Source organism: Amborella trichopoda, chromosome 6 (genome assembly GCF_054954075.1).
Source record: "Amborella trichopoda isolate Santa Cruz 75 chromosome 6, AtrichopodaSantaCruz75HAP2 v2.0, whole genome shotgun sequence".
Lineage (NCBI taxonomy): Eukaryota > Viridiplantae > Streptophyta > Magnoliopsida > Amborellales > Amborellaceae > Amborella > Amborella trichopoda.
The window spans coordinates 2,047,668-2,061,382 of record NC_142341.1 but is presented as its reverse complement, the minus strand read 5'-3'; the positions used below and the strand labels follow the sequence as shown (position 1 = coordinate 2,061,382).

The window sequence follows — 13,715 nt, the reverse complement described above, 5'->3', positions numbered from 1 at the left end:
TAACGAAACTATTTACTTTTGATACAAGGTGGTCATAATTAATTTTGATCATTTGATATAATTGGGTCAATGCATTTACTTCATTGATCAAACTGAAAGATCAAAAGAAATTTTTTTGAACTTTGTAACACTCCCGAGCTGTCAGACTTTACATCGGATAGTTATAAATAATTGTGGCCTCACTATACTAAAGGTAAAATCTCATTGCATGCAATTCCAAAAAAAATCACTCCTATTTTCGTATATTACATGCACAATACCTTTTTAAAATTTTATTGAATTGTGCCCTCATTTTGGATATCAAAATCCAAAGTGACAAAACTAGTTGTTGCTTTCGGATTTTTAATATATCCGTTCATGTTTAAATTTTAAAATGCCTATTTTTTAGGTTGAAAAAAAAGAAGTGATTTTCGATTCTTAAACTATAAAGATACTATAACTTGAAATTTTCAAAATCTGAAGTCATTATGTTTTTTTTTTATTTTTATCTCAAAAAATAACTTTTAAAAAATTTAAAAATAAGTACAGATATTGAAAATTCAAACTCACTCCGATTTTAAATTTTCAATATCTAAAATGACTTCATGTTATTTTTCTTTTATCTAAAAATTTTGACTTTTAAAATTAAAAAAAAAAAAGAAGAAGATATTGAAAATCTAAAGTCACCGACTAGCTTTATGGTTTTGGATTTTTTACATCCAGAGTGAGGACAAAAATAGGAAAAATAGAAAAGCGTCTAGAAAATATGCGTTTGATATATAAAAATTAGAAAATTATTGTAATTGCAATAATTATGGGATATATAAAGTAAACTTCTCCTTTTCCTACTATTGCCAACTAAGCTCATTCACATGTTTTGCCCCTTGCAATATGCTATTTTCATTCTCTCTCTAGCACCACCCAGGCCCCTATATAAAACCCAGGGAAATTTGTTAAAATACATCTAAGATTAACCATTTAACATTTTACCCTTTTGTTTTGAACAAACTCAAGGGATTGTACACTATGACAACATTTTTTTAGTTCAAGAAGGTGCCAATTATTTTTGGCTATTGGAAATGAAATCTAATAAATAAAAGTATATTACATTCAAAAAAATTTATCTTGAAAATTGTGTTTCAACAAGCGTTTTAAAAAACGCCGAGTCGAACCGGACTCGCCCGGTTCGACTCGAAAATCGTGAAAAAGGAAACGGATCGCCCAAAAATCAAAAATCGTCCGGTTCTAGAGAGAACCAGACGATTCTGTACAGTGAATCGCCGATTCACTGTACGGAATCGGCGAGTCCGAACAGTGAATCGGCGATTCCGTACGGTTTTTTTTTTTTTTTTTTTTTTTTTTTTTTTTTTTTTTTTTTTTTTTTTTTTTTTTTTTTTTTGTAATCCATGATAGATTTTTTTGTAATACTTGATCGATTTTTTTGTAATCCATGATCGAATTGTTTTTGTTTTTTTGTAATCCATGATCGAATTTTTTGGTTTTTTGTAACCCATAATAGAATTTTTTGTAATCCATGATCGAAATGTTTGTTTTCTTTTCTTGTAATCCATGATCGATTTTCTTGTTTTTTTTTTTTTTTTTGTAACCCATGATAGAATTTTTTGTAATCCATGATCGAATGTTTTGTAATACATGATCGAAATGTTTGTTTTTTTTTTGTAATCCATGATCGAAATGTTTGTTTGTTTTTTTTTAATCCATGATTGAATTTTTTGTTTTTTGCTTTTTTTGTAACCCATGATAGAGTTTTTTGTAATCCATGATCGAACTATTTTTTTCTTTTTTTGTAATCCACGATTGAAATTTTTGTTTTTTTTGTTTGTTTTTTTTTGTAATCCATGATCAAATTTTATGTAATCCATGATCGAATTTTATGTAATCCATGATTGAATTTTTTGAAAATTTGTGATTTTTTTTGTTTAATCCATGATCGAATTTTTTTTTGTAATCCATGATAGAATTTTTTGAAAATTTGTGATTTTTTTTTAATCCATGATCGATTTTTTTGAAAATTTGTTTTTTTTTTTTTTTAATCCATATTATTCAAAGAGAAAATGAGAGAGATGATGATTCTGAGGCCACCCTATCCCAGCCATATTATTCACATATCGAGTCCCAACAGCAACAGTGTAGGGATGAGCACGAAATACTGTAAATTAAATGCTGAATGGCGGTTCATGCAGGGAAAGAACATATCAATATTCGCATATTCATTCAAAAACATGAAAATTCTTAATGGAGTACCCTCATTTTTTATTGAATTCCTAAAAACCAATATTTATAATGAATTTTAATAATTTTTTCGAATTTTTTTTAAGCTTTATTCTGACCGATTCACCCGATTCCCGATCCTGATAGCCGATTCGCCGATCCGGATCGGTTTTTTGGAAGTCCGATCCGGGTCACCGATCCGTTTTTTAAACCATTGGTTTCAACAATGATAAATCATCAACCACTTGATTTCAAATCTAATAGTTAATGATAATTATAACATTTATGTCAAAAGGAAATTGTCTCGTTGTATATATTTCCTTAACTTAATGCCCATCAAAATTTACATAAATTTGACTTTGAATGTAAAATAGTGTAAAATGTTAGACAGTTCAAATGTGAGGTGCATTTTGTTAAGGAAAATTGTTTCAAGCGGGCTAGAACCGTTGACTACATATACGGTAAAAAAAGTGTAAAGCTCATCTTCGTCTTAAATATAGATGCAAGTAGGTGTTCCATCTTTATCTTCAAGATTGATGCCAGTATGTGTTTCATCAAAAAACAATAGAAACTAACGGTCCAAATGTTTTCCTACTAAAATTATTATTTTTAGTTCTAAAATTTTACTTATTTTTTCATATTCATGAACTTCTTGTTAGATATTATATGTCCTTAAAAATTAAGTCCAAAAATCCATCTCAAAAATAGATTTATTAATATGCTCGCATTTCTACATATGCAGGCTTGGCCGCACAGAAACTGGGTCCTTTTGATAAAAAAAAAATTTCGATAGGGCTGCAACCCTATCAAAAAGATAAAGCCTCACCTCAAAACTCACCAAAAATTTTAAATTATGGTTTTGAAAACCTTCAAATCGATCGTTTCGTTCTTAACTATTATGGTTGTGAAAAAATATTAGGATTTCAAACCCTATAAATAATATGTAACAAATTATCAAAATGGTCCATTTTGCCCTAGGATCAGCAAGATCTGTACCATTTTTTTAGCTTCAATTTTTGCAATGGATGTTAGAAATTGGTTTTAGAGCCATCATGGAGATTTTTGATGCCCAAAGTGCTTTCCAAACTAGGAATCCAGGTGATGCATTAATTTGTTTTTATAAACCCTGGGCCTATAGAAACTGCATCCTTTAATAAATTGGAAAGGTTTATATGCTTCTCCTACAGCATAAAAGTTCTATCCTCCCCCTATCATCCAACCGTCCAATTTTGTTCAAGAGAGCCACTCACCGTATGATTTTAGATCTGATGTCTCAAAGTATTTTATTTTTAGTTTTTTTATACAAATTGTATGAATATGAAATTGGTATGTGTCATATTCTAATTGGGGCACACCTATAAAAAAATATTAAAAATAAATTTTCGATAAAATATAATTATCAAAATACCCCTTGAATCTTTTTAATGGTATTTTGGTCATTTTATTTTATTGAAAATATTTTTTTTATATTTTTCGCCAGTGCAAGTTTAATAGAGGATTGGATGTCAAAAAATTTCGTGTCAAAATAGTTTATAAAAAAAATAAAAATAAACTCGTATAGAGACGTGACATTGTGATTGGGGCAATCTTAGCCCTCCATTTAGAATGGAGGGTTGGATAAGGGGAGAATAGAACTTTTATGCTGTATAATTTGTGGACAAATATACAAAGATACACTTTATTTTTTGTTTACAAGTTCATAATCATTTTTGTCACTTGGATTTCAAATTGGGTGATGGTAAGAGTGTCACTTAAAATACTCAAAAGTTAAAAAAAAAACTGTTGGATTTTGCAAGTGGCCCAAACCATCCAATTTGACATCTAATAAGTAGGAGTGATTATGACCTCCTTATAAATAATATTATTATATTAATCCCATAATTTATATGGTCACATGAACCATCGAACCATTTTCCTTTTAATAGTTCAAAATCGGATCGGTAAGGCAGACCATTTTCCTCTTAATAGGTGAACGATTGGTAATACTTTCTTTTTGTTTGTTTGTTTTTTTATAATGGGTTTGTTCCCAGTTAAAATCCAACACTTAACACATTAAATAACTACTAATGATTGAAAAAAAACAGGTAAAAACCACTAATAATTTTAGAAAACGGATGGGGCCTCGTCAATTATAATGCAATTTCGAGGGAAAAACAAAAAGAGATAAAATTGCATAAAACCCCCCAAGTAGATGCACTTTACATCACCTATCGTTTTCTAACAAATTTTCCAACAAAACTATCTTTCTTAACAAATAATCCCCCAACTCAAAAAGTAAAAGAAACTAGACTAAAATACCCCTCATTTCAAGCAACCAGTCCGGCAGTTTTAGGAGGCAATCCGAAACTGAGGTCACTGCAACTCGCCGGTCTGGCGTTTGGAAAGGGCAGTCCGGCATGGACGTCACTGTAAATGGTACAGTCCGGCTTTTGGAAGGGGCAATCCGGCATTGAAGTCACTGGAATTGGCTCGGTCCAACATTTCAAAGGGACAGTCCAGCACTTCAAGCGGTCAGTCCGACAGTTCCATGAGGCAGTCCGATATTGAGGTCACTGCAACTCACTGGTCTGGCGCTTGGAAAAGGTCGTTTGGCACTAAAGTCACTGTAAATGGTGCAGTCCAGTGTTTGGAAGGGGCAATTCGGCATTGAGGTCATCGGAATTGGCCTAGTCCAACGTTAGGAAGGGGCAGTTCGAAAAATACATCAATGGAGGATGCGATCAGAGTACTTGTAAGACTCGGTCCGATGTTTCTTTTATTGGGATCCGAAAATGATTTATTATGTATATAAAAATATATTTTTGCCAAAAAAAAAAGTACTTTTTGACTCGGGGGGTTATTTGCTAAGAAAGGTGTTTTGGAGAAAAAATTGTTAGAAACATCTCAGTTAGGGTTAAAGTGCTTAGGATGTCCTTCGAGAGTTTTATGCAATTTTCCCTTAATCTGCTTTTTTTTTAATGATGGCCACGCTTGGCTGTCGTGACTACAGAGAGGGGCACCATGGCCCCAATAAACCCTTTTAAACCCCACGCTGTCGTACTCTTCCGCCGTGTCGGACTTGCTCCCGGCTGTCCGGACACGATCGCCGGAGTACCGGGCACGCCTGGCCGGAGTGTCTCCTAAACCTCTCTGGAGTGTCGGGCAAACCTAGCCGGAGCGTCGGGTTGGTCTCCTTGCCCGAAATGAGCTTCCAGGATCTGGAGAAGAGGCGGCCATCAACGATACACAGCAGAGATGGTTCTCAGCAGAGCTCCTCGTCGTCTCAGGCCTTAGCGGCCGGAATTTTCCAGATAAACACGGCCGTGTCCACTTTCCGACGACAAGTGGAAGCTCTTGGAACATCCAAAGACACGCCTGATCATCGTCAAAAGTTGTGAGTTCTGGTGTTGCTTTGAGTTTTGCTCTTCCTTTGTGTTACTTGCCATAATTTTCTATCCATTAATGGTGGATCTTTAAGCTTTTGTTTTCTCTGTGCAATTTTTCCCCCTCATGGAGTGATTAGTGGTGGAGTTGTGCGGTTTGGTGTTCTTTTTGGTTTTCTCTCTGATTTCTTGTCAGTCGATGATTATTTATTTTCTCTGTTATTTTACCCTAATTTAGTGGTGGTTTCCTTTTCCGTGCTTTCTATCATCTACATTTTTTCCCCTATACGTTATTTATTCATTCTTTTTGACTTTTGGATTCTTAATTTGGATAAATTTTGTACCTCTTAATTGCTTTTACAAGGATCTTCCATTATTCTCAGTATCATTATCTTTTTTTTCTTTCTTTCTTTTTTGTCTTTTGAGCTCTCAAGTTTTAAAAGAGAGCTTGCATTAGTTTTTAGGAGATTTCTGGCAAGTTTTTCTATATTTGGAAAATTATGAGACTTTTTTAGCTAAGCTAGCCTGAATTTGTGGGGAATCCCATCCGTTGTATTCTCAAACAGTATGTCCATTAGACTACGAACTATGTGGTTTATAGTGTAGTTATGCGTTATGTTACCTAATTCTCTACTCTAGTCTAATTTAGGAAATGGGCTTGGGTCAAGGCGATAGCAGCTGGGTTTTCATAGCACTACGTCTCAAGTTCCATTTATATGTAAACCTTATCAAAATAAAAAAAAAAAATTTCTGTACCCTAATATGAGAGATTCAATAATGCGCTGTGGGCGGTAACATTTCAGTTCCTCCTGCCGGTCTGCGTTCCGTGCTTCAGTCTCATTGTGGTCATCCATTCCTCTCCAAGAATATCAAGAAAGTATATTGTCTATCTGTCTGTCTCTTTTTGTTTTGGTAGCATACTGGAGCATGCCGATTGTTAACTACAATCTTGGTTTTGTAGAAGTACTAGAAGAGTGTGTTCTATTGTGCCACCTGAGTTGCATATGGTGATATCCAAAATCACGTTCATAAGAAAATATGGTATTATCGTATTGGTATTGATATTGATATTGATATCGATGAGTTTCCATATTTATTGGGATTTCTATTATGTAGGATGTGTGAGAGAGATAGTTTGTCCATGCCTCGTGTGGAGTGAGAGGTTTGTTTATTGTAGAGAAGTCCATAAATATTTTGGTGGTATCCCTTTTGCAGAGAGAAAGTTGGTTTCTCATTGCTCATGCATTTTTATCTGGTATGCTTGGTAATAGATGCCCGAAGTAAAGGGAAGGAAGAAAGACACGTGATGTAAGTCAGGAGAGTGGTTTTAAGGATCGTTCGACTGGATATTATTAATGGTTAATAAGATACATGTTGTGTCCCAAAATCTGCGATGTACTTGCATTGTTATAGTAGACTTCAATTTGCCATCCTCGTGGATGCAACCTTTGGGCGATAAAATTCTGGTGTTCTTTTTGTACTTTTTTTTTCCTGCTTTATTTTTCGTGCTTGTTGTTTACTTGTTGATGGTTCTATTTTTATTGCTTTTTTTTTGAGAAAAATAAATCTGTCGAGATTTAGAGCTTCTGTGCACAACCTGTGACAAATTCTGTGTATTTTGGCAGCATATGATTAAGATTTCACTGTTTGTGCAGCATACGGTTTGTTTTCTATAATTTGAGTAGCATACTATTCTTCTTTCTCAATGGTGCTATTTGTGTCATCTTGTATTGATTGAGTCGGGCATTATATTCATTTGCTACACTCATTATGGTGCATTCTTCTCATTCTTTAATGATTTTACCTGTGTCATGTTTATTTACTACAATCTGTGTGGTACATTGTTTTCATACTTCAATGATGCTACCTAAATCATCTTATATTACTTATATGCTATCACTATTCAACTACTTCCTTTCGGACTTTCGGGGATTTTGTCAAAAGTTTAACCTTGGGCAAGGATATCAAATGTGTCGATTTTGGAGCTTGCCAAAGAAGCTTGACTTGAATTTCCTTTTCAAATTTGAACTGCGCAATGGGGAGCTCAAATTTAGACCAAAGTTTGGGCTATCCAACGAGAAACTCAGATATGGATTCGAGTTGGATTTGACCAATGGGAAGTTAAGACCATGATCTGAGATTTTGGGAGCCTCTAATGTGGCTAACCAAGCTGTCATAAATGAGCTTCTCATTTTTGTGGCGAGTCTACATCTTTTTCCCACATGTTTTCTGGCAATGAAATCTTGTCTCCTTTTGAGAAGTCATAGATGCTCAAATCTATGTTATCCACCTACATATCTATGGTTGGAATCTACCCCTGTTTGCTCGAAGCCATGCATTTCTTATTCTTGTGATTTTGGCTCTTCATCTACTACCTTATCAGGGCCTTGATGGAGAGATTGAAACACAGCTTTTTGTTTGAGCTTTGGTTTTTGTGATTAGCAGGTCAACATTCTGCCATTTCTACCAATTCCCCTCCTTGCCTTTGGTGGAGCTCAAGACGAGCCTCATGGTTTCAAGATTCTATCAATGGTCTTGAGGGTGGAGAGGTTGTTGGCGAGGGAAGAAGGGGAGAATATGGAATTGGAAGTAATGGGGCAAGGGGAGGGTAGCAAATGAACGATAATGCTATGACTTAGTCAATACAAGATTCTAGCTGCATCTTTGAGGACGAAGGACAATATGCTACGCAGAGTGTAAAAAACAAATGACATGTTGCTGGAATAGTGATAACTCGGTCAATATGCTGCCAAAATGCACAGACTGATACATGTCATACAACAGATCACATTGCTGCTATTAGTACTACAAAACTATGCTTTTGTGTGGTATGCAAGAACCATTCTCAGTAAACAATAACAACCCAAAGTGTAGACCAAAACAAAAGTAGTCAAAGACCTAAAATGATTGGAACTAAGTGATATGATACACTTTCTTAATATACTTGGAGAGGAATGGATCGTGGTAATGACAATGAAGTATGGATAGCAAATTGGCAGCGAATAAATGAAATATAAATAAGTAGCAATCATAGAATCCCTTAAATTGGAATATATTTTGGTTTCATGATAGGATTTCTTGATTTTATAGTCTTGCGCCTAATTGACACACTCTTTGAAATTAACACAACATTTGGGGCTTCTGTACAAATTCCTGCTAGCTTACAGGAAGAAATAGACGAAAACAATGAAATTACTTCAACTAAGTTAACTGTAAGCTGAGCTTGGGTGTTGTTAGAAAGGTTGTAACAGCATCTCTCTCTCTCTCTCTCTCTCTCTCTCTCTCTCTCTCTCTCCAAACATGGATAAATGGCTGAAGTTGGTTGGAATTGGAGAAAAAAGTGCTCTGCCATATTTTGATCGATTATTGAGGCTACAATGGCCATTACTATTGTTTGGTATATTGCATTAATTTTGGTTTTAACCAGGGACCAAACAAAATTTTGGCAGATATCTTCTCCCAAGTTTAATACAGGTTTAGTGAATGTCTTTTGCATTACCTTAAGATGAATTTCTCTTCTTTTGTAGGCACACTACTAGACAGCGAATTGGGCAGCTGGTAAAGGAGACATCTACTAAACTCAAAGCACTGAGTGATGTAGACCATTTGGAAACTGATGTATGTACAATTCATGGGCCTTCCAATATATCTTCTCTTCTTGAAATTTAGAAACTCTATTTCTTTGTAATGTTATCATTTCTCTATAGGCCAATGGGCCTTGAATGACTCTACTTTTGTGATAATGAATTTCTGATACAGTTAATTTCTTATTCAACATTTGATTAAAACCATGGCATGATCCGATGCCCATAAGGGAACCAGTGTCCATTTGTGCCATCACCGGCCATTATTTCGATGAACAGTGATGACCCAATAGACTATGGTTTTTCATTGTCACTTGGATTGTAGTATTCTCCCTCTTTGTTAAGGCTTCCTTCGGGAGTGCCACTATAGGTGCTAGTGCATTAGGTGCAGCACCTCATTTTGTATTATACATTATGAGGGTGTAGGCCCCTTTAATCATCATCATCAGAGCCTTTTCCAAACTATTTGGGGTCGGCTACACGAATCTTGGTACCCTTTAATAGAATGTTAAAATGCTGCTTATTAATGGTGTTTCGCATGTTCCCTCCAATGCAAAAGGGGTATGGCAATCAATACCCAATTGATTGCCAGCACAATGTGACCTATACTAGGTGGGAATGCGTTACCACCACTTTCCCAAAGGAAGCATAAATCAGCATTTCTTTCCTGTCAGGAGAATTTTGATGGGCCGCGTTCATTGAGTCTTTCAGACAACTAATATTTGACATTGGTTTGCTCTTTCTTTTCATTGATAAATTCAGTGCTGAAAAGTCAGTGCAATGATCATGTTATCTAATGAAAACTGTGATGTTAACAGGTAGTTGTAAATTGAGAAACTTAGAACTTAAATGATTTTGATCTTTTTTCCAGACAAATAAGAAAGTAGAACATGCAAAGCTTGCAAGAGATTTTCAAGCCATCTTGAAAGATTTCCAAAAAGTGCAACAGCTTGCTGCTGAACGTGAGACTGCCTATGCTCCTTTGGTTTCCAAATCTGTGTTGCCCTCGCGGTAAGCGACAATAAACCATACTATTATTTTGGCTCTTGTGGTTTTTAACTAGCCTTTTTATTTATATTGGACTCTTTAATATTTATATTTCTTGTTCTCTTTTACAAACTACCAATTGCATTATATTGCATTTCTCTCACTTTTCCAACAATATTTGTAACTGTATCCACAGTTCTGGCTCTGATGATCCGAATACGAGTTTGGACACAAACCAGGAAAATCAAGGCCTCCTGAGAGAACATAAAAGGTAAATGCTATTTGTATAGTTTCTTCATCTTAACAAGACATAATACACAATTTTTGTTTGGATAGTTTGGTTGTTGGATGTGAATCGGGAAGTAGTGATGCATAACTGCATGGTTGACGTTTACTTCTGAAATGTCAGTATTTGTTTTTTGTTTGGGTGGGTTGGAGGGGGAGACCAGAGCCTTGACCATCGGGACTGATACAGGACTAATGTTTCTATGAAGTGTTTTGCTGACTCTAGGCATCCACAGGCTTGTGGTGCAATATAATAATGAATTTTTTAGTAGATTTGATGTGTTCAATTTTAAAAGTTTTGGTAGTGTTTTGTGGCCTTTTTGGTCTATGTTTGTGTTTTTACTTTTCCTTTGATACATCGGAGCTGTATCTCAGTAAGCGACGGCTATAGCATCTGTGTTACTAACTTAAGTATCTTATCATTTTATTCAACAAGCCAGGCAAGAGATATTGCTGCTAGAAAATGAGGTCGTCTTCAATGAGGCCATAATAGAGGAAAGAGACCAAGGGATTAGAGACATACAAGAGCAAATTGGGGAAGTAAATGAAATTTTCAAGGATCTGGCTGTATTGGTTCACGAACAAGGAGTTATGATAGGTAAATATGCCATCATATACATCGTTATTTTTCTCTTTTTTTTTTTTTTTTTGACTTCCATTCCTGATGCAATGGACCTGTAATAGATGATATCGATTCAAATATTCAGAGCTCTCACACGGTGACTGTTCAAGCTAAAGCCCAGCTTGCAAAAGCCTCCAAGAGTGTGAAATCGAGGTCATCATGGGTAAGTCAACATCATCTTCATTGCTATCACAGATATTATAATTTGAAAGGATACGACCCATCAAATTCATTTGGAGGTTCTGTATCTTTTATCTTTTCTCGATCATTGATAGTTTTGAGAATTTGGCAATTGAGGTTTCAAACCGTTATTATTTTTAATTTAAAAATAAAAAATTGTCATTATTTTTCTTTTGGCAAGAAAGCAGAATGATTCTATTTTTTTATTTATATCTTATGATCCAATTGCATTATGTTTTTGTGGTATTTGCAGAGCTGTTGGCTGCTGATAATTGTTCTCATTATTGTGATCATTGTGGTAATTGTTCTCATCATATGATATTTGCCTCTTTTGGCCTCTTTTCTTATTTTTTCTTTTTCTTTTTCCTTGTAATTCATGCCCTTTGTGCAGCTAGCTTCTTGAAATGTGTGCCGGTGTGAAGGTGTTACTTGTTTTGTGTAATTTTTGCATCTATTGAGGCACATAGACTCTTTGAATGGTATGCCCTGTGTTTGATTTGATTGGTTATTTGTATAAATTTGGTTTGTATTACTTGTGAGACTTCATTTCTCATATTCGTTTTAAGTTTTTGACTTGGATTGCCTCTTTATGTGTTGATATACTTTTTTTCAAGGAATCAATTAAGTTTTCTGCATCGAATTTTTCTTTTCCCTCCTTATTTCCCTTCTCATTTCTCTTTCAATTTTTGCAAAATCCATTACCTTGACTTCTTTGCAAATTTGGTGAAGTCCAGCATTCCAAAATCCATTTAGGCTCCCAACTGAAACTGATCAGGTGTCCACTAATTGCCTGTTATGGGTATAATTTTCTAAAATTTAGATTGAACTAATAGACTTAAATTATGCGCTTACGAATTCCAAAACTTGGCATCTGGATGCATGAATTTCTTGTCTGGATACTTTTTTAATTGAAACTTGGTAAAGGTTCAATGCGTTGGTCATTCTTCCAATCCCTTATTTAGAAGTTAATGTGGCCAAAACTTCGACATCATAAGGGTTGTGCTTCATTGTCTTATCATTTGGAGGATCAGTTTTACATCAAGGAAAGTATAACTATTGAAATCAGGTGGCTAGGGGTGTATTATGACCATCCTTGAAGTCTAAATAAATTTTTCTTCGGACTCGTATAGAGAAATGATGCACCCCAATTGTGCGGTTTCACATTTGATGACTTGAGGTATATGTAACTTCGTTTACGAACGGTAACGAGCTTGTTGTATGCAATTTCTTCACTAAATGAGGTTGAAGTTTGTAATATTCCCATTTCCTTTTTATTTCTCTTTTAGACCTTCACAAATAGCTCCAACAGAAGAGTGATTATTTAGACACAAAAACAATGGCTTTTTTTTTTTTTTGTAATTCACTGTCTTGGAAGGGTCATATCAGCTGAATTTTCATAATAAATGAGATTTAAGATAACTCATGACTATGAATGGTGGCCTTGTTCCCAGAGTTTGGCCCATGGAAATGGACTATAATTGGGGATGGTCTTCAGGCTTTGAGTAGTTGGAGTGGCAAGATGCCACAAGTGTCAGGGTGTCACACCGTGACGTCTAGAGTTTCATTTCTAACTCAAGTTAAATAATAACAAACAAAAAAGGGCCTATTTATTGAATCTATTAGATTCGTGGTGTACCTTCATTTTATTATTTCTCGTTTGCTAAATTTGAAATTTGAAAACAAACTCAATAAACCGATTTGCTTTTAAGAACTCAAGGTGGGGATCCTTTGGAAAGAAAAATAAATGCACCATTTCTTTTCCAAATCCAGCTGCTTTGTCATGTGAGGTAGTCTCTTTTAAGAGGTCAATCTTGTCAAGTCCCTTAAAAAGGATTTTGATTCCTTCAGCTTTTCATTAAAATCTTCTCTTCTTTTTTTTTTGGTATTAAAAGTTTTCCTTTTAATTTTTATTTTTATTTTTTGTGTAATTTAGCTAGAAAGATAAGTCCATACCAATTTTTTTAAATAGTTTAGGAGTTAGTTTTTTTAAGGTGCTTGTTGGGTGATATTAGTGAATGTAAACCACAACGTGGTGACTAGGATGTGGGGGTGTTGCCACAACGACCCCAACGCCTTTCCAAAATAGTAGGTGGGATTCGAAGCCATCACGCTCCTTATGAGTTGGTTGCCTACAAACTACAGCACATTTATCAGCCTTCTTAGTTGTTATGGTAGTTAAAGTAAAGGGTAGGCCTTAGGTGATGCACCTCAAAATTCATATTGGAGATGAACCTTGCATCCGAAATTTTACAAGTCTACCATGTACACGACCATAACCATCAATCTAGAAAAAGAAAAAAGGAATTTTGAGCTTTAAAAGTGATATAGTTGTTCTATTTTTCCCTGTAACATTCCATTTTAATTCTTCAAAGATTATTCAATTTTGCATTGTTTGTGGAGCTTAAATTTTATGGACTTGAAGGGGAAATGGATTTCTAATGACTTAAGATGCATTTAGATTCAAAATCATTTAAGAGCCAAGTA

General features: G+C 34.8%; 1 protein-coding gene across 2 annotated transcripts; it reads left to right on the top strand.

Moving 5' to 3' along the window:
* Window positions 1–5,260: 5,260 nt before the first annotated feature.
* On the top strand, window positions 5,261–11,763 carry LOC18434540 (syntaxin-21). Of its 2 annotated transcripts, none has more exons than XM_011625177.3 (7): window positions 5,261–5,584; window positions 9,101–9,191; window positions 10,029–10,168; window positions 10,341–10,415; window positions 10,870–11,027; window positions 11,137–11,214; window positions 11,485–11,763. In XM_011625177.3, the coding sequence occupies exons 1-6, from the start codon at window positions 5,394–5,396 to the stop codon at window positions 11,163–11,165; spliced, it is 684 nt and encodes a 227-aa protein (XP_011623479.1). In that variant the 5' UTR covers window positions 5,261–5,393; the 3' UTR covers window positions 11,166–11,214; window positions 11,485–11,763. The 2 variants fall into 2 exon arrangements, with proteins under 2 accessions (XP_011623479.1, XP_020522894.2); XM_020667235.2 differs by having other exon boundaries at window positions 11,114–11,214.
* The last annotated feature ends 1,952 nt before the right edge of the window (window positions 11,764–13,715 follow it).